The sequence below is a fragment of the Danio rerio genome, chromosome 4, assembly GCF_052040795.2.
Source record: "Danio rerio strain M-AB ecotype USA chromosome 4, GRCz13ab, whole genome shotgun sequence".
NCBI lineage: Eukaryota > Metazoa > Chordata > Actinopteri > Cypriniformes > Danionidae > Danio > Danio rerio.
The window spans coordinates 48,227,506-48,246,808 of NC_141024.2; the positions used below are offsets into that span (position 1 = coordinate 48,227,506).

Sequence of the window (19,303 nt, forward strand, 5' to 3'; positions counted from 1 at the left end):
TGCGTCCCATCGACACTAGGTGACACCTCTGCATTATTATTATTATGTTTTAAATATTCTAATAGTTCTTTTTTAACATATTCTACACACGTTAAATCATTCAAATGTTTAAGTTTAAATCGCCAAAATGTCTTACTTGGTTTATTGTCCAGGTACACTCTTAAACATACTCCTGCATGGTCTGAGATGTCCCTTGTTCCAGTTTTATAGTCTTTTCTTTTATGTTGATCTGACCCAAACATTAAAAAAAAAAATAAAAAAATTCTAGAATAAGACATGTGGGCAGAAGAGAAGAAAGTATATTCTTTTTTTAAGAGGGAATATGTCTCTTCATACATCTATCGAGCCTAATTATTTCATTAAATATCTTATTTGTCTAGTTTCTTGACTAATTTGCTTATTAGACGATGAGTCCAATTTAGGCTGAAGTTGTACATTCCAGTCTCCCTCACAGATCAACGTACCTGATGTCTCCTTGGCTATAACACTTAATATTTTTTTGAGAAATGCTTTGTCTTTTTCAGGTGGTCTATATATACTAAATAATGTAACTTTGGTATGGTTGATAGTTCCTTTAATTAGGTTATATCGCCCTTCTTTATCAGTAATCTTAGAAATTAATTGGAAGTTGATTTTATTTGAGATTAATGTCATTACTCCTCGTTTATGACCATTATTATATGAGAAAAAGAAAACCTTAAATCCCATTTTTTCTAATTTCCTATGTTCTGTATCAGAAAGATGTGTCTCTTGCCAGAAGATTATCTGTTGGTTTTCTCTTTTAATTTTAGCCACAAGTTTGCTTCTTTTAATCGGATTTAGTAACCCATTAATATTTAAAGTAATTACTCTATATTTCTGTTTTTGCATATACTATAATCAGATATTATTGCTAAGATCACTGTGATCGGAACACGAAAAACACAAACGTGAATATCTTGAACCACATAAAAAACATTACGAAAAAGATCTCCAAACCTTGAAGTCTTAAATAACTTCTTAATGTGAGGGGAAAGCCTTCCTTCTCTAAAAAGCCCTTCCCTGCTGTGCCTATTGCACTCCATGTTATTTAAATATGGTTTAGGTTATCATATATAATGTAAAAAGGAGGATTAATACCAGTGTGTATAGGAGCTCTCTTTCTCAGCTTCTTAAGCTGCCCCGAATGAGTAAAACTTTATGGTTGGGTATCGTTTGGTTTTTCGATACCGGTGCTAAATTGATACTTTTAAAACGATACCGGTGCCAAAACGGTGCCTGAATCGACACTTTTTAGCCACAAAATGATGGTGGACGACTCTTCAAAAATATTTTATTTGACAAATGATTTTTTCAAAATAATTTTAATAGAACAATATAATTACAGTTTAAAGTAAACATCAATTCATATTGTATTACATTAATACATTTCCTTTGATCATTTGTTGGTTAGCATGAATTTAAGATTTGCATTATGAAATTACATTAGCTTACTATTAACCTGTGGGGGGCGGGCAGGGGCCACATACTTTTAGGAGCACATTTTAACATATATATCACAAAATACTTAAAACATTATTGGAAGTCATTTGTTTTCATCCATCACTCTGCAGTCTTCATAAACAAGATAATTAAATAACTTAAACTCAAAATAATCTTCCTTGTTCATTTATTTGACAAGTAACATTGTACTGGTGTAGGAGAACACATTTCTAACATTCAAGTACATCAAGGCACATTGCTGCACCTGTAAACTTTAACAGGCCTACAGTTGAAGTCGATTCATTTTGCCCTCCCATTCATTTAAAATAATGTTTTTGAAAACTTTTAGTGTTTCCTAAAACATAAATATTCTGGAGTCATAATAAGTCCTATTTCTTATTGTTTATTTCATGAATAAAAGCCGTTTGTAATAAAAATAAATAAATAAAAATAAGGTCAGTATTATTAGCCTCCTTAAGAAATATTTACTATATATTTTTGATTTACACAACAAATCAGTTACAAAATAATTTGACTAATTATTTTAACTCTCGTAGTGAACTGATAAGTCTAAATTACACTTTAATCTAAATAAAAGACTATAAAATACTTAAAAAGACTTTGTCTGAATACTGTCTTGCAAAATAACTAGTAAAATGTTCTGCACTGACTGTCAGCATAAAAAAGTAGCGTTAGATATTAGAAACGAGTCAGTTAAACTATTGTGTTTAAAAATGTGTTGTAAATAAATCATGTGTTCAAGACAGAAATCAAAAATGAATGAAGTCAAAACTAAACGAGTTGAATATTAAATGTTTAGTGATGCTGTGACAACACCTATATGTGCCTTTTTTCATGCAACCCTCACGTCCATGCCGCAGCACCGAAATTCATACGCTGATTTAATACCGGTGCATACCGGTTACCATGGTACCGGTGCTATAATGGCACCGGGTTTCGGTAACAAACCCTAGAACGCACTGATCATGTCTACAGTTTATCTCCAGAGTGAATCCTCTCATGTGTTTTTAGGGTTTCTGAGCGAGTAAACCTCTTACTGCAGTGTGAACACTTGTACGGTTTTTCTCCAGTGTGAATCCTCTGGTGCCGTATCAAATCTGCAGCTGTAATAAAAGTCTTCTCACACTCCAAGCACATATACTCTCTCACACCAGTGTGGATTTTCATGTGTTGTTTAAGGTGTGATGATGTGCTGAAACTCTTCCCACATTGAGAGCATGTGAATGGTTTCTCTCCAGTGTGGATCCTCATGTGTAGATTAAGATTTGATGAGTGGATGAAACTCTTCCCACACTGAGGGCATGTGAATGGTTTCTCTCCAGTGTGGATCATGATGTGTTGATTAAGGGATGATGAGTGGCTGAAACTCTTCCCACACTGAGTGCAAGTGAATGGTTTTTCTCCGGTATGGATCCTCATATGTCTATAAAGCGACGAAGATTTGCTGAAACTCTTCCCACACTGAGTGCATGTGAATGGTTTTTCTCCAGTGTGGATCATCATGTGCTTTTTAAGGTGTGATGAGCAGTTAAAACTCTTCCCACACTGAGCGCATGTGAATGGTTTCTCTCCAGTGTGGATCCTCATGTGTTTTTTGAGGTATGATGAATCGTAGAAACTCTTCCCACACTGAGTGCATGTAAATGGTTTTTCTCCGGTGTGGATCTTCATGTGTTTATAAAGCGACGATGATTTGCTAAAACTCTTCCCACACTGAGGGCATGTTAATGGTTTCTCTCCAGTGTGGATCCTCATGTGTAGATTAAGGAATGATGAGTGGTTGAAACTCTTCCCACAATGAGTGCAAGTCAATGGTTTTTCTCCAGTGTGGATCTTCATGTGTCTATAAAGCGACGATGATTTGCTAAAACTCTTCCCACACTGAGTGCATGTGAATGGTTTCTCTCCAGTGTGGATTCTCATGTGTTGATTAAGAGATGATGAGTGGCTGAAACTCTTCCCACACTGAGTGCATGTGAATGGTTTCTCTCCAGTGTGGATCCTCATGTGAGTCTTTAGTTTGCTTTTGCTTGCCAAACTCTTTCCACACTGAGTGCAGGTAAAACAACTCTTGTCTCTCACTTTTAACACACCATCAGTCTCTAAACAGTCTCAAAGAGTTTTGTCCTCAATTTTGACATGATGTTCCTCCTCTTTACTCTCCTCGTAGTCTTTAATTAGGTCTGAAATAGAAATAAGTTTACTTTTTAGTAAATCATAAAACTCAGTGAAAAGGAAGTGAAAACATTGGCTACACAAATCTTAATTTTGATGCACATTAAATGTAAAGACAAAGCAGATCATATTTAGATTGATCTTGTCATATTAACCTCCTGTCCATTACACAGATACACATTTAAGCAGATTCTTATATGATTATTCCCAGATTAATTTTTGTCATATTGATGAGACATAAATTTGAAAGCTGTAAATGGCCAGTTTCTATTTGTATATATTCATAATCACAACAAAACAATTTGTTTTTGTAAAACTTGTAAAGCCAATAGGGAATGCTTTTTCATTCTGTGCCTGACTGGTAAACCTGTTAGAAAAAACAGCTGAATCTCTGAGAATATTTGCCTCATAGACATATGACACATGTATAATATCTGCATAAAGCTTTAAATCTGCACCTTTATATGACAAATGTTCTAGAGGTATGTAATCTTTATGTAACAATTGCAATGCAGAAATCTAACACTTTAGTGTTTTATCTCATCAAACAAATGTAAACATTAGTCAAAGATAACACAATTAAACACATTGTGCAGTTTTTAAATCAAGGTTTTTATTAATAAAAGGAAGACAAAATACTGAACTACACAGCCTTGTGTGAAAAAAAAAATTCCCATTAGAACAACTTTAATTTATCACACCTGCTTCAAGTTCTTTAGCCACACCCAGACCTGAATACTACCACACGTTCGCAATCAGGAAATCACCAAAATAGGACCTGTCTGACAAAGTGAAGTAGACCAAAAAAAGCCTCAAAGCTAGACATCATGCCAAAATCTAAAGACCTTTAAACACAAATGAGAAAGAAAATACTTGTGTCACGAGTTAAAAAAAGAGTGAGCTCAAATGCAAGTCTTTATTGAGAAGCGAGTCTTGGAAAAAGCAAAAGTCAAAGTAAACACCCGGTCGGGTGAGCACTGAGGAAGTGCCGTAGGAAAAAACAACCAGACACTCACTCACTGGTGGTCTTGGAAACATACAGGGTGAGTAACAAAATAATATGCACACAAATGATCGATAACATACTGACAAACATGAAGGGAAATGATGTGGTATAAACAGAAAAAAAGGCAAACGAGAGCTCCTGTGACTGCATATAAAACCAGATGACAAGAGATAATCTGTAATACAGATCAAAGCCCTTTTCACACAGTGATACCGGTAAATATGCGGAAAATTTCCGGAACGACTTTACCGGTATATTCAAAAAAGCGCTGTTCACACAGGCGAGGAGATTACGGAAATTTTCCAGAAAAGACCTTTCACAAATCCATTCCAAAATACCGGTAAATTCTGACATCATTTACCACAAATGAGCCTTAAACGTCTGCGCTTGTATTTGTAAACATTTGACTACATTACAAACTCTGTGGATGACCAGTATTGTGAACAACTTCGAAGAAAACATATGGAGGATCACTTTGGCATGTCGAGATGTTCATAATATGTGCGTGTGCTGGCTCTCACAGGCTGTTTCACAGGCACACGCTATGCGTGAAGGTAAACAAACAGCGGCTTATCATAAGCATCTCATCGATGATTATTTACACAGTTGGCATTAAGAAGAACATATAAACATTATCTGACTAACTTCTAACTAAATGCGTCTGACTGTTCTGATTGGCTAAAGCAGGTGTCTCACGTCAGCACGTTCTAGACGTGCACGCGTTCTTTTCGGCAATCTTCCTTCTGCATTCACACAGCGCAGCATTCCGGCAAATTACCGGGAATGTTACAACTTCTCTTTCTGGAAAATAGCCAGAACGAATTTACCGGTATTTTCAAAAAGGACCTGTTCACACATACAACCTTTCCAGAAAATTGCCGGTAATTTTCCGGAAAGGTCTGCATGTGTGAAAGGGGCTCAAGAGAAAAGAGCCAAAGAGTAAGGTATCAAAGGAGGATGTCACATCAAAGATTCAAGAGTTACCACTCAGTGGGTTATGTCACAAGACTCGCGTCACTTTATTGTGGCTTTGAGGCTCAATGGGATTCTAATTACTGGCCAAAGTTATATAAAATTACACTTTATTACAATATATATGTTAAATATAAATAATTATAATATGCATTATATAATATTAAATTAAATTACATGGGGGCCATGGGGGGTGGTTCGTTCGAACAACCCGAAACCCCCTGGCTACGGGCATGGCACAGTGATCTGTGTCATTACAAGGGCTTTTCCCACAGCTGGTGGAGAACACGAGAGTTCGGTTTGAGTTCAGTGTAGTGCATACATTTTCATTGTTTTCACTGTAAAATCCTCACTGTGTGCGCAGATTAAAGAGACATTTATGCAGAATGCATCTTTGCACCTAAAAACGTCAAACACAGCACCAGGAACAGATTAAAACAGTTGTTATGTGAACTTGATGTAAAAAAGCCTGCAATGCTTGCACCGCCTTTGTGCTCTACTTATTGGCTCACTGCTCTACAACTGAATGCAAATGATTGGTTAATATCAGCTGTCAATCACTCAGTCAATGCCTTCTGCCTTCAGATGATACAACTGCGAAAATGTGAAGCGCTGAAGATGAGAGAATGAAAATAACATACAGATTTACCAAAAGTTATTAATAACGGCACATCTTATTAGTGATCATGTGCTGAGTGTTAATCCACCATTTACACTTTTCCAAGAGTGGATAAAAGACTTCTAGTTGCTTCAAGTCCACAGGTAACAGTGTTTGGCACTGAACCTACACATTTAAGCGCGAGAGGTATTGTATAATCCTTCATTTAATCCTCACGATGCTGTCAGCCGTGCAAGCAGCAGCTATATGTAACATTTAACACAGCTCATGAAAAGACTGTTATTGCTATTACGATGACATGCAAATAATAAGTTATATATCAATATAAATGGGGGACGGGGTGATGGATCGTGATGCCGGCTAAGCATCGTGAAGTTTGTCGGCCATCAGCGATGGACAATGGCATCTAAAAAAATAATACAATTGATCAGCTACAATCAACATCATCTTCCGAAGAGCTTCATAAGAAAATACTTATTCTGCAAGCGGAATGACTCCTAGAGGATCTCCACATAAGATCACGCCAGATTCATTATGAACATGGTGAATGAGCTGGCAGGTTATTGTGTTACTAACTGAAAAAATCCTCAGCAGCTGGTGTTATAGTAGCAGTTAGTAAGGATGATGGCAGTATTATTACTGATAAACAGGGTATTAGTGATCAATTTAAAAAACTTCTATAAAACTCTTTACAGCTCTGAGGTAAACTAAATTAAACGTATTGAGAGCTTTTTTAATTATTTAGAACTACCATACCTCTGTGATTCAGATCAGTTGACAAAAGAAGGGATTTTAACACCTTCTGAAATTGAAAATGCAATTAAAAAATTGAAAACCGGAAAAGCACCAGGCCCTGATGGTTTCCCGGCTGAGTTTTATAAGAAGTGTTTATAAGTAACACCCCTGTTGTGCAAGGTATTTGCTAAAGCTCTTGTTTCGGAATCCCTCCCCCCTTCATGACATCGGCTGTTATAACAGTACTTCTTCAAAATGGTAAGGATCCACTTAAATGTTAATCTTATCGTCCGATCAGCTCACTCTGCTGTATAAAATCCTGGCTAAAGTGCTGGCAATTAGAGTGGAGTCAGTCATGAGAAAGATAATTCACCCAGATCAAACTGGTTTCATTGTTGGGAGACAAATATCTTACAACCTTTGTTGCTTATTTAATATTACTTATTTACCTAAAATAATACCAATCCAGAGGACTTGATTACTTTAGATGCCCATAAGGCATTTGAAAGAATAGAGTATATCTAGTCATTTACAGTGCTTAAAAATTTGGTTTTGACCCTGGACCAAATGGCTCGTTTCCACTGACTGGTACAGTACGGTACGGTTTGGGTCGGTACGGGTCACCTTTATCAGGCTTGCGTTTCCACTACCAAAGGTACCCTTTTAGTGGGCTTGGTGTATGACAAAGTTTCAGTCGACGTCATTTTCGCTCGAGAAAATGTCTACAGTAAAGCTGCACAGGTCGTTCACATATCATATGAAAAGCACTTCTCACAAAACAGATGCTTTACACACATAAATACTTGAGTATAAATGTTTATTACTAACTTTTCTATGTACATTAGTTGATTATAACTGCAGATCAATGACAGTGCAAAATAGCCTACTGTAACGTGTGTAATTATATAAAGTAAATAAATAAATTAACATATAGGAAGACATACAGACCCTTACAGTCTCCGATATGTTACCAACTACAGAAGAACTACACAAAGCAGACATTTCGTCCTTAATTAGGTTTAAAACAGCACAAAGTATAGCCTACAGTCAGAGCAAACCTCTCATTTGTGTCTGTAATCTTCAGCAGCACACGAAGCCTCTGTTAGAGAGTCATTCCTTCATTCCCAGTTCATATTAGTCCAAAAGGTGATAATAAAGATTAAGACAAGGCAGTTTGTTGACGTTTGCTGAATAAATAACGTGCTCCTTGGCTTCGCCTTTTTTCCGCGCTCCACTCCCACGTTTGTCCTTTTCTTTCTGAATGTGTCACAGAATGTGTCCCGCGTTTGTCAGCTTCTCACAGGACTGGGTTTCCAAAGCTTGTCAATAATCAAGCGCATATATTATTATCAGCTCAAGAAGTTTGTTATTTCAGATAGAGACGCGTGGCGAACACAAGGAAGAAAGCGAAACCACTCGGGCTTCAGACTAGCCCGTAAAAAACTACGCTGCACAGGGTAAATCTGTTCTTCTCCATGACTTTGTGGCTGTTTATCAAGATGAAGACAGGGTTTGTTTGAGCCCGGATCGACCATGGCTGCATATGTATTTATAATTCCGCTGTAATCTCTCGCTGTGTATTTCAAACATGGTACGGTACGGTTTGGTTCGGTACGCCTTTTAACAGTGGAAACGGCCATAAAAGCGTACCAAACCGAACCACTCAGTGGAAACGGTCCATAAGAGCTTCATTAACATGGTAAACAATATAGAGACTTCTAAATGAATGAATGTTCGAATATAAAACCAACTTTACCTCTATATGACTGAGTTGGTGTTTGAGAATGAAACCAACCTGTTTGTTCCTGCAGATCTTCCTGTTTGACTGTGAATGTTTCTTCAATCTTCACATCTTCACTCTCCTCTTTAATAAACGCCATCTTTATAACAGTGTGGAGATCAGTCGCTTCAGCAGGATTTTTTTCTCTGTGTTTGGACACTTTATCCTGTTTAAAATGAACAAAACAATAAAAATGTCCTGTTTAAATAAGTAAAAAAAAATGAACAGAAATAAAAATAACTTCTCTTCAACACTTGCTTCAACAGTTACAAAAACGAAATCAGGTATGTCCAAGCATAGAGGTAAAGTTGGTTTTATATTCGCACATTCAGACTTTTCTCTTAATAATATAACTTCATGAAAGTATTATTTGCAAACTCTAAATAGCGAAATCATATTACCAGCCAATGACTATCAAAGTACGGCATCGCACAGTCCAATAAACAATGTTGTTTAGAAGTCATACTTGCATGCTAATTCAAATCTAATATTCAAAGTAACATGGTGAACAATAGAGACTTACAAATGAACGAATGTGTGAATATAAAACCAACTTTACCTCTATAGTCAGAGCTATAAAGAATGAGCTGATTAAAACTAGTACTCCGTTTTTCATACATAGGGATGTATATTTAGAATGGAATGGCATCATGCTATTTAATCAATTAAACCCTCATTAAAACACCTATTACACACTGTTTCTGTTTCTTTAGTTTATTCAAACAATAGCCCTCATTACTGTGCGTAAAATACTACTACATAGAATAAAGTGTTCAAATAATGTTGTCAACAGCAGCAGTATGCATTAACAGCATAATTTAGCATCAGATGAAAAAAGCCTAAAACTTTAATCGATCGCTTTGCATAAGTGTAAACGCTTTAAAACAAACCTTTCTCCATCTGAATCCAGCGCAAGAGCGGCGCAGACTTATGACGTCACATCACGCCAAAATAAAAGTCTTTTCTTTTGTTTCGCATTTTTTGCTACTTGCTGTTGCAGTCATGACTTCTTGATACATTTCTCGCTCGTTTTCCACTTTCTCTCCCTCCCTCTCTCTCTCACTCACACACACACACACACACACACACACACACACACATATATATATATACGTTTACATACATACATTCAGTATTTGGAGTTGATCAAAATCTTTATTCTAAACATTTTTAAGACAATTTAAAAAAAACTTGTTTAATCCACTTAGACTAAGTGTGTAAAGCAGGAAATTTAACAGGTATAACAAATAAACTGATGGGTGTTATGAGCTGACACTTTACAGACACATTCTAGAGACACAAACTTATATTAAATGCTGAAAATGGGTAAAATAGGTCCCCTTTAAGTATAAAAGTACCCATTACTACTTCATGTTTTAGTTTTCTAAGTGCTCTAAGTGCCTTAGATGTCCCATGAATGAACAGTATTATATGGACATAATGTGCAATAAAGAAACTCTGATGTTTTGATATAATTGTTAAACCTTTACGCACATGCAGGTAGAATTATCAGTGTTTTGAAATATGTTTTTGTAAATTTTTGCGTCATATTCTTTCATTGAATGGATGTGATTTTGCCATGTCCACACACTGCAGACAACTTCAGTGAGTCTAAAATGTTGGTAAATTAGATTAAATTAAAAAAGATTTTGAAATATTCTCATTGTCTTTAACAGGTTGTTTAACAAAATCAATTTAATAACTTTTATTTTATTTTCATAATATTATATTAATCATTTTGCACGCGTCCTTGAAATTGCTGTCCACCCTGTCATGATGTGGTAAATGCCCCTTTAAGACCCCTCTGATGTACTCATTGGCATCCTTGTGTCCATTTGGCTTTTCTTCAGAGGAAGTGAAAACATCTGCTGTGCACACAGTAACTATCTACACTTATGTTTGCTATTTTTCCTCATGTTGTGTTTGAAACTGAATGTTGTCAAGCTTAACATGTCCACCCTGTCAGAGTGAAATAGTAATTATTATTTAAAAAAATTCAGATTCAGAGATTAAAATATAGCTTATAAACTGTGTACAAAGAGCTTAAATAAGGAAACACTAGTGATGTGACTGTGCGCCGAGGCTTCAAAGCATGTTTCTAAAAAACGATACATCTCGCTGTGAAGCAGTGTACCGGAGCTTGATTCGTTCTGCCATCATCACGTGATCAGTGACGTCCGAAGCTTCATTTTCGCCTATACCCACGTGACTGCTAAACACCCTCATGGGTTAGTAAAGTGTATAGCGAGAGATTAGGCGTCGATTACATACATTTCTACTGTTTTACAGCACTGCACCTGTCCCACACACCAGTAATTAAATTAAAATACAATAGTAATTTATAGTAAAAAGGTTTTTAATCACACTAAAGTGTATTAGTGTATTTTTTACAACTATCTTTAAAGAAAACCCCTGCATGTCGTAGTATAGTGTTTAACGGAGGCCAGCTGGCGAGTGCAGCCCAAGTGTGCCGCAAGCCTACGTTTGAGTGAAGGTTTCGGCCGTTAGATCGCCCCCTGGGGGCTGGCTGCAGTACAAGTCATAAAGCCCGCCTCCTCCGTGTTAATGAAGGAGACTTGAGCCCAAATAAAAAAAAATATTACACTTGCAATAAAATGTCCCGAAAGATAGTTCTGGTGGATTAAGGCACTGGTTATTGTGCTGAAATAGGTGCAGATCTTCATTTTTGTAAACAGTTTGTTTTTAGCAGTAATTTAATGCTGGGCGTGTCATCGTGATTGACAGCTGTGATTGTTATTATTATTCGATTTCTGTGTTATTTTACCATGACAAAATGAGTTCAGCAGTAAACTATAGTTTCTGACATACATGATCCTGGTGGAACACTGTTTATTCGCTAAGTTCAGGGCTTTTTTCGGGCTTTATTAGTTTGCTGATACACGCCTAGCCACCCAGATAGCAAAACACAGTTCCGGCTAGATTCTCGCCTGCCAGAGACTTATCTCTTAGAGCTCAGACTGACTAATGTTACCTCTGCTGGACCTACTCCGGATGCCTGGACTCACTACCCAATTCCAGCCCGAGTCAATCGAGCCAGATGCGGCGGCCGAGCGAGCAGGCGCTGCCGCATGCGAGCCGGAATCAGCCCGCGACGCCGCGAGTAAGTTATGCGCTGCGGCCTGGAGCTGGCGCGATTGAATATATAAAACCCTCATATTTTTTAACGTTATTACATCCATTTGTGTTGATATGACAGCAAACGCATGCTGAGAAGTTCGGGGGGCGTAGTTGATTTTACATAAAGCGTTTGATTGGAAGCTCGACTCTGCTCATTTTCGCGGCTCCTCCTCTGGCTCCATCAGACAATCCTTCTGCGCATGTCTGGCTCCAATTTCAGCAGTCTTTTGCGACAGTTTGTGCCCGTCAAGCAGGCGTTTTGCCCTCAAGGCGTTCAATGGGAAAAAGGGCTGTCGCGTCGTCCATATTTTTTACAGTCATTGGTGCAGCCCAAAAGCATCGCTCACATAGCCTCCTCCTAGAGCATTTGCCTCCCATGCAGGAATTACTAGTTCGATCCATGCTTGGAACAAGTGGGTGGGTGAAGGACTAGTTAAAATATGATAAATAGTTTTGAAAATCCTGGATTTTACTATGGTCATCAGTGGTGTAATGTAACATACCTTATGTGTAAAACCTACAGTAATTGAGTAATTTGTTTATATTACTGTTGTTGTATTACTACATGAATGATTGAGTTGGTCAGTTGTGAACATTTGACATTATTGCAGCTAGTGCTTTTCCACACTTTCACCAGAAGAGGTCCTCATTGAGCTCTGATTTAGAAAGCTTTGAGTAACGGGCCTCTTTCCGATACAATTGGGTCGAGCGCTTCACTGGTTCAGAAAGCTTCATTTCACCATCACTAGGAAACACTTTACCAGCGGCAGGAACAAACTGTGTTGAATAAATGCTCTCTTTAACCTAAAATGTCTTCTCTGTCTTTGTCCACCCTGTCACAAATCCTTGCTTGACAGGGTGGACATATGAATTATTATTGACACTTTATTTATTTATTTAATATTTTATTGTTAATTAGGGAATGTTTTTATGTTATAACACTTATACACACACACACATATTGCACAAGTAGATGTGATACATGAGTGGACAAGACAAATCTTTTGGCAATATCTGTCTCAGTATTTATAAAGAATAATCTTTTAAAGTCCATATAATGGAGCTCACTGACTGTTTGAAATAATACAGCCCTAAGTATTTGTACATTTATGTGAACATCTGTAATCTAATTATTTACCTTATTCTGAAAAATAAAACAGGATTATTAAGGTGTTTAACTTGAGTTGTCTCCAACATTCCCTTCACTCCTCCAATGCAGTGTACAATACAAAGATTAACATTCATTAGCAAGTTTAGTTTCATTTTAAGGACAATAATTGTTTATTTTCCCATTAATTTGCATATTGATAAAAGCTGATTGATAACAGAAGAGGCGGCATAGTGGCTCAGTGGTTTGCGGTAAAAACAGAAGTAGAATTCTAGAAAACGTTTACAATCCTTTTTACATAAACCCTTTATTATTTGTTGTTGTACCTGTTGTTCTTCAAATGTTCCTCCATATTTAGTTCACTAAATAAAGCCTTTGTCCACCGTTATGCCAATGTCCACCCTGTCATCTTGTTTTACAGTCATGTTCAAATTTTATGAAAATGAACAAATTGTTTATAACCGCAGCAAAACATTTTGTGTGATTTCTTAATTAATCAATAAGGGCCAGTTAATATTGTTGGAAAGTTTGATAAAAATATTTTAAATCTTGGGTTTTATTTTGAAAATAATGTGCAACGATTGTATATTTTACTGGGAAATCAATTGTCTATTATTTTATTATTACAAATAGATTTTTTCTATAATCTATTAAGTTGGGTTGGTAAAGGGACACATGACCTTTCTGAAAATACACATTTAATAATCACACTGCAATGAAGATATACTTTTACTACTGTTTTTCTGCTTGTAGATTATTTGTAAATAGTGCAGGAGCTTGACCAACATTCATTTCTTACAGTATATAGCCTATGAAGTTGTAGAAATAGGAAAGTAGATGTCATAATTTCAAGGATGAGATTTGGATATTAATAGTAATGTGTTTTAGACCTGCAAGTCATCATAAAGTGGATTAAATTTTTTTTTTTTTTTCAAAATTGTCTTAAAAAAGTTTAGATTAAAGGTTTGGTTAACTTCAAATACTGTTTATCTGTGCCTCTCTCGCTGTGTGTGATCTATAGCATATATATATATATATATATATATCTATAGCAATTAAAGTATGAAAATTGTGAGATTAAAGCTAGTCCTATAGTCCAGAGATCCGGTCCCCGCGTCAGGTCAGGTGCGCCCGAAAATAAAACGTGGACACGGCGATGGAGGCGCACTCAACTCACAAGGGAGAAAAGTGGGTGACATGAGATGATCAGCTTAATTAATTACATGTTTTGGTCAACTAAATCTTTAAACACAACTCTCTTGAGCTCAAAAGGAAGAAACGCAGAAGAAATTTGCTGTTAAATAAATTTTAGCAGAGACTCAACTGCCAGTCATTTTCACATTAGTTGTTCGGGAAGATGTAGCCTAATAAAATGTTTTTAATAAAAATAAATAGTTCACTGCACAGTCCCACAGTAGGCTACACTATAAATAATATTTTAATTTATTCATTAATATTATTATTACTATGATTACAATTAAGCTAAAATTGACAACGCATAGCCCTTTGAATGTTTGCTTTCATTTTGACATTGCTAAAAAGCGCACTTTTACAGTTGTGTAGAGAAACATCCCATATGCAGCAGCAGTCTAGGTATAATAAATGCCTTTTGCATTTAAAGATGACCAGCCTGCGAAGTCAAGTTTGCAGTGTTATAAATGGAATAGGTAGTGTTTAAGTGCAATTACAGCGGATCAACCGAGAAACCTCTCACAATCTTTTAAAAACGTGTAATTAAGGCTATACTGCTATTTGCTTATGCAAAATTAAACAACATTAAATATATTACAGCATATCGAATTTGTTTTGACTTGTAGCTCATGGCCCTAAAATAAAAATAACCTGAAAACAAGTTATTAAAATTTAAATAACTAAAAATGTTAATTTATTTTAAATTAATAAATAAAATGACGGGTAGGCCTAGTAACCTAATGGTTTATGATGGTTTACAAATGACAAGCAGACAATATAAAAAAAAAAATACACTTACGATAGCCTAAGATAAATCTTTATTTTTACATTTAAAACGATGAAAAAAGTTTTATAGCCTATTAAGTTGCCTGTTATCCGTGCCAAACAAATTTTTACGGTAATAACTGAATTTAGGCATATTTTTTAGGTATTTTTCTGGCTACACTAATGCCTTAAAATGTAACGAAGTAATTGTTTTGAATGACAGGGTAACATTTAGCTTTTCCCTAACACTGATGTTGGTTGGATAATAGGCGCCGTAAAGCGGGATGACTCGGTTAAGCTGATTTATATTTATTTACCGGTTATACGAATAGTCTGATCGTGGGTCAGCTTGCATGTGTGGGCATAATTTGACGTCTTTACCTAAAACTTTAAACATTCATATGCCTGCTATTTGAAATAAAATTGAAATAAATAAGGAGAAAGACATATGATTTAAAGCAGTCGTTTGGCACTGAAGCCATGATCCGTCTGCATTAATAAGCGGTATCGTTGCATATTAATATTACTATTAAAACGTATAATACTGCCTTAGGTCAGTAACAAAGTAAAGTAATAATAAATGTGAATAAATAGCCTAAATGAAAGGAACAAGAGAGACCAAAATCAGCCACCAGGTCTAGTGCCCCCCTATGGATTAAAAATGCCCCATCAGTTCTGATTCCTGGCGCCGGGCCTAGATGTGAGTCTAGTTACCTGCATGAAAAACAGGTAGTAATAGAAACTTTTTTTTATTACGTGTTTGAGGCCATATTTGACTACAAAAGTGCAGTCAGTAGGCTACTTCAACTTTTACCAGAGTTAGTTTTAAGCATCAGTATCACTTTTTCTTGAGTAGGATGTGTATTTTGCCATCTCTTTCCATTTCTTAAAAATAAATAATAATACAATAAAAAGTATGGTTAAATAAACTGAAATGTGTCCTTAAACAAAAACGTGTGTATCATGCAGTCAAAATAGCATTTATTATTTGAATGTCACGTTAATTTTCTTAAATTAACACATAAGGATGTGCATTATATCAACTAAAACAGAGTTTTTCTTTGTTATAGCAGGTGCAGCCAAACTGCGACACAACAGCCACCGAATTTACAGGGCCTTGAGAGATCACCTGTATGGTCTGGCGGTGGCAGACGCAGAGCTGAAAACACTATCTGATGCTTTTGTTGTTGTTAATGTTAAATTGACCAATACATGTTTTGTCATTACTTTTGTCTGCAAATATTAGGCTAATAAATAATATTTTTAAACAAAATGTTGAATTTCTGAATTATGTGAATTTTCTAAAACGTTTATAAAGGTATTTCTCACAACCAGATTTCGACTTAAAATTGACGTATTTTCGACGACATGAAAAAGACGTCTTTTCACCTTTCACTTTCCCACCTGTTTTCCACGTTGTTTGGACGTCTTACAATTACGTCTTTTCGACGACATGAAAAAGACGTCTTTTCACCTTTCACATTCCCACCTGTTTTCCACGTTGTTTGGACGTCTTACAATTACGTCTTTTCGACGACGTTAAAAAGACGTAGTTTCGTCTTTCACTTTCCCACCTGTTTTCCACATTGTTTGGACGTCTGACAATGTCGTCTTTTCGACGTCTTTTCGACGAACTATTGCTGGGTGGGACACACACACACACACACATATATATATATATATATATATATATATATATATATATATATATATATATATATATATATTCAGTATTTGGAGTTGATCAAAACCTTTACTCTAAACATTTTAAAGACAATTTTAAAAAACTTGTTTAATCCACTAAGACTAAGTGTGTATAGCAGGAAATCTAACAGGTATAACAAATAAACTGATGGGTGTTTTGAGCTGAAACTTTACAGACACATTCTAGAGACACAGAATTATATTAAATGCTGAAAATGGGTAAAATAGGTCCCCTTTAAGTATAAAAGTACCCATTACTACTTCATGTTTTAGTTTCACTAGCTTGGTCATTATCACTAAAAAGTGCCTTTGATGTCCCATGATTTAACAATATTATATGGACATAATGTGCAATAAAGAAACTCTGATGTTTTGATATAATTGTTAAACCTTTACGCACATGCAGGTAGAATTATAAGTGTTTTGAAATATGTTTTTGTAAATTTTTGCGTCATTCTTTCATTGAATGGATGTGATTTTGCCATGTCCACACACTGCTCAGACAACTTCAGTGAGTCTAAAATGTTGGTAAATTAGATTAAATTAAAAAGATTTGGAAATATTCTCATTATCTTTAACAGGTTGTTTAACAAAATCAATTTAATAACTTTTATTTTATTTTATTAATATTATATTAATCATTTTGCACGTGTCCTTGAAATTGCTGTCCACCCTGTCATGATGTGGTAAATGCCCCTTTAAGACCCCTCTGATGGCATCCTTGTGTCCTTTTTGCTTTTCTTCAGAGGAAGTGAAAACATCTGCTGTGCACACAGTAACTATCTACACTTATGTTTGCTATTTTTCCTCATGTTGTGTTTGAAACTGAATGTTGTCAAGCTTAACATGTCCACCCTGTCAGAGTGAAATAGTAATTATTATTTTAAAAAAATCAGATTCAGAGATTAAAATATAGCTTATAAACTGTGTACAAAGAGCTTAAATAAGGAAACACTAGTGATGTGACTGTGCGCCGAGGCTTCAAAGCATGTTTTTAAAAAACGATACATCTCGCTGTGAAGCAGTGTACCGGAGCTTGATTCGTTCTGCCATCATCACATAATCAGTGACGTCCGAAGCTTCATTTTCGCCTATACCCACGTGACTGCTAAACACCCTCATGGGTTAGTAAAGTGTATAGCGAGAGATTAGGCGTCGATTACATACATTTCTACTGTTTCACAGCACTGCAACTGTCCCACACACCAGTAATTAAATTAAAATACAATAGTAATTTATAGTAAAAAGGTTTTGAACCATACTAAAGTGTATTAGTGTATTTTTTTACAACTATCTTTAAAGAAAACCCCTGCATGTCGTAGTATAGTGTTTAACGGAGGCCAGCTGGCGAGTGCAGCCCAAAAGCATCGCTCACATAGCCTCCTCCTAGAGCATTTGCCTCCCATGCAGGAATTACTAGTTCGATCCATGCTTGGAACAAGTGGGTGGGTGAAGGACTAGTTAAAATATGATAAATAGTTTTGAAAATCCTGGATTTTACTATGGTCATCAGTGGTGTAATGTAACATACCTTATGTGTAAAACCTACAGTAATTGAGTAATTTGTTTATATTACTGTTGTTGTATTACTACATGAATGATTGAGTTGGTCAGTTGTGAACATTTGACATTATTGCAGCTAGTGCTTTTCCACACTTTCACCAGAAGAGGTCCTCATTGAGCTCTGATTTAGAAAGCTTTGAGTAACGGGCCTCTTTCCGATACAATTGAGTCGAGCGCTTCACTGGTTCAGAAAGCTTCATTTCACCATCACTAGTAAACACTTTACCAGCGGCAGGAACAAACTGTGTTGAATAAATGCTCTCTTTAACCTAAAATGTCTTCTCTGTCATTGTCCACCCTGTCACAAATCCTTGCTTGACAGGGTGGACATATGAATTATTATTGACACTTTATTTATTTATTTAATATTTTATTGTTAATTAGGGAATGTTTTTATGTTATAACACTTATACACACACACACATATTGCACAAGTAGATGTGATACATGAGTGGACAAGACAAACCTTTTGGCAATATCTGTCTCAGTATTTATAAAGAATAATCTTTTAAAGTCCATATAATGGAGCTCACTGACTGTTTGAAATAATACAGCCCTAAGTATTTGTACATTTATGTGAACATCTGTAATCTAATTATTTACCTTATTCTGAAAAATAAAACAGGATTATTAAGGTGTTTAACTTGAGTTGCTTCCAACATTCCCTTCACTCCTCCAATGCAGTGTACAATACAAAGATTAACATTCATTAGCAAGTTTAGTTTCATTTTAAGGACAATAATTGTTTATTTTCCCATTAATTTGCATATTGATAAAAGCTGATTGATAACAGAAGAGGCAGCATAGTGGCTCAGTGGTTTGCGGTAAAAACAGAAGTAGAATTCTTGAAAACGTTTACAATCCTTTTTACATAAACCCTTTAATATTTGTTGTTGTACCTGTTGTTTCTCAAATGTTCCTCCATATTTAGTTCACTAAATAAAGCCTTTGTCCACCGTTATGCCAATGTCCACCCTGTCATCTTGTTTTCCAGTCATGTTCAAATTTTATGAAAATGAACAAATTGTTTATAACCGCAGCAAAACATTTTGTGTGATTTCTTAA

General features: G+C 35.8%; 2 protein-coding genes across 3 annotated transcripts in view; both read right to left on the reverse strand.

The window, feature by feature from the left end:
- LOC108183687 (uncharacterized) overlaps window positions 1-9,699 on the reverse strand; it is a 119,518-nt gene extending 109,819 nt beyond the window's left edge. Inside the window, exons 1-3 of one of the 2 annotated variants that reach the window (XM_087249207.1) lie at window positions 9,660-9,699; window positions 8,785-8,935; window positions 1,632-3,665 (exon numbers count right to left, since the gene is read on the reverse strand). In XM_087249207.1, the coding sequence (XP_087105333.1) occupies window positions 2,452-3,489 (1,038 nt within the window). In that variant the 5' untranslated portion in view covers window positions 3,490-3,665; window positions 8,785-8,935; window positions 9,660-9,699 and the 3' untranslated portion in view covers window positions 1,632-2,451. Of the gene's footprint in view, window positions 1-1,631; window positions 3,666-8,784; window positions 8,938-9,659 lie in introns of those variants that run through there. The other variant, XM_088650478.1, reaches the window with a different exon arrangement.
- The window catches only part of LOC141381647 (uncharacterized), a 751,802-nt gene that overhangs the window by 533,589 nt on the left and 198,910 nt on the right, over window positions 1-19,303 (reverse strand). The gene's annotated exons all lie outside the window — the stretch shown is intronic.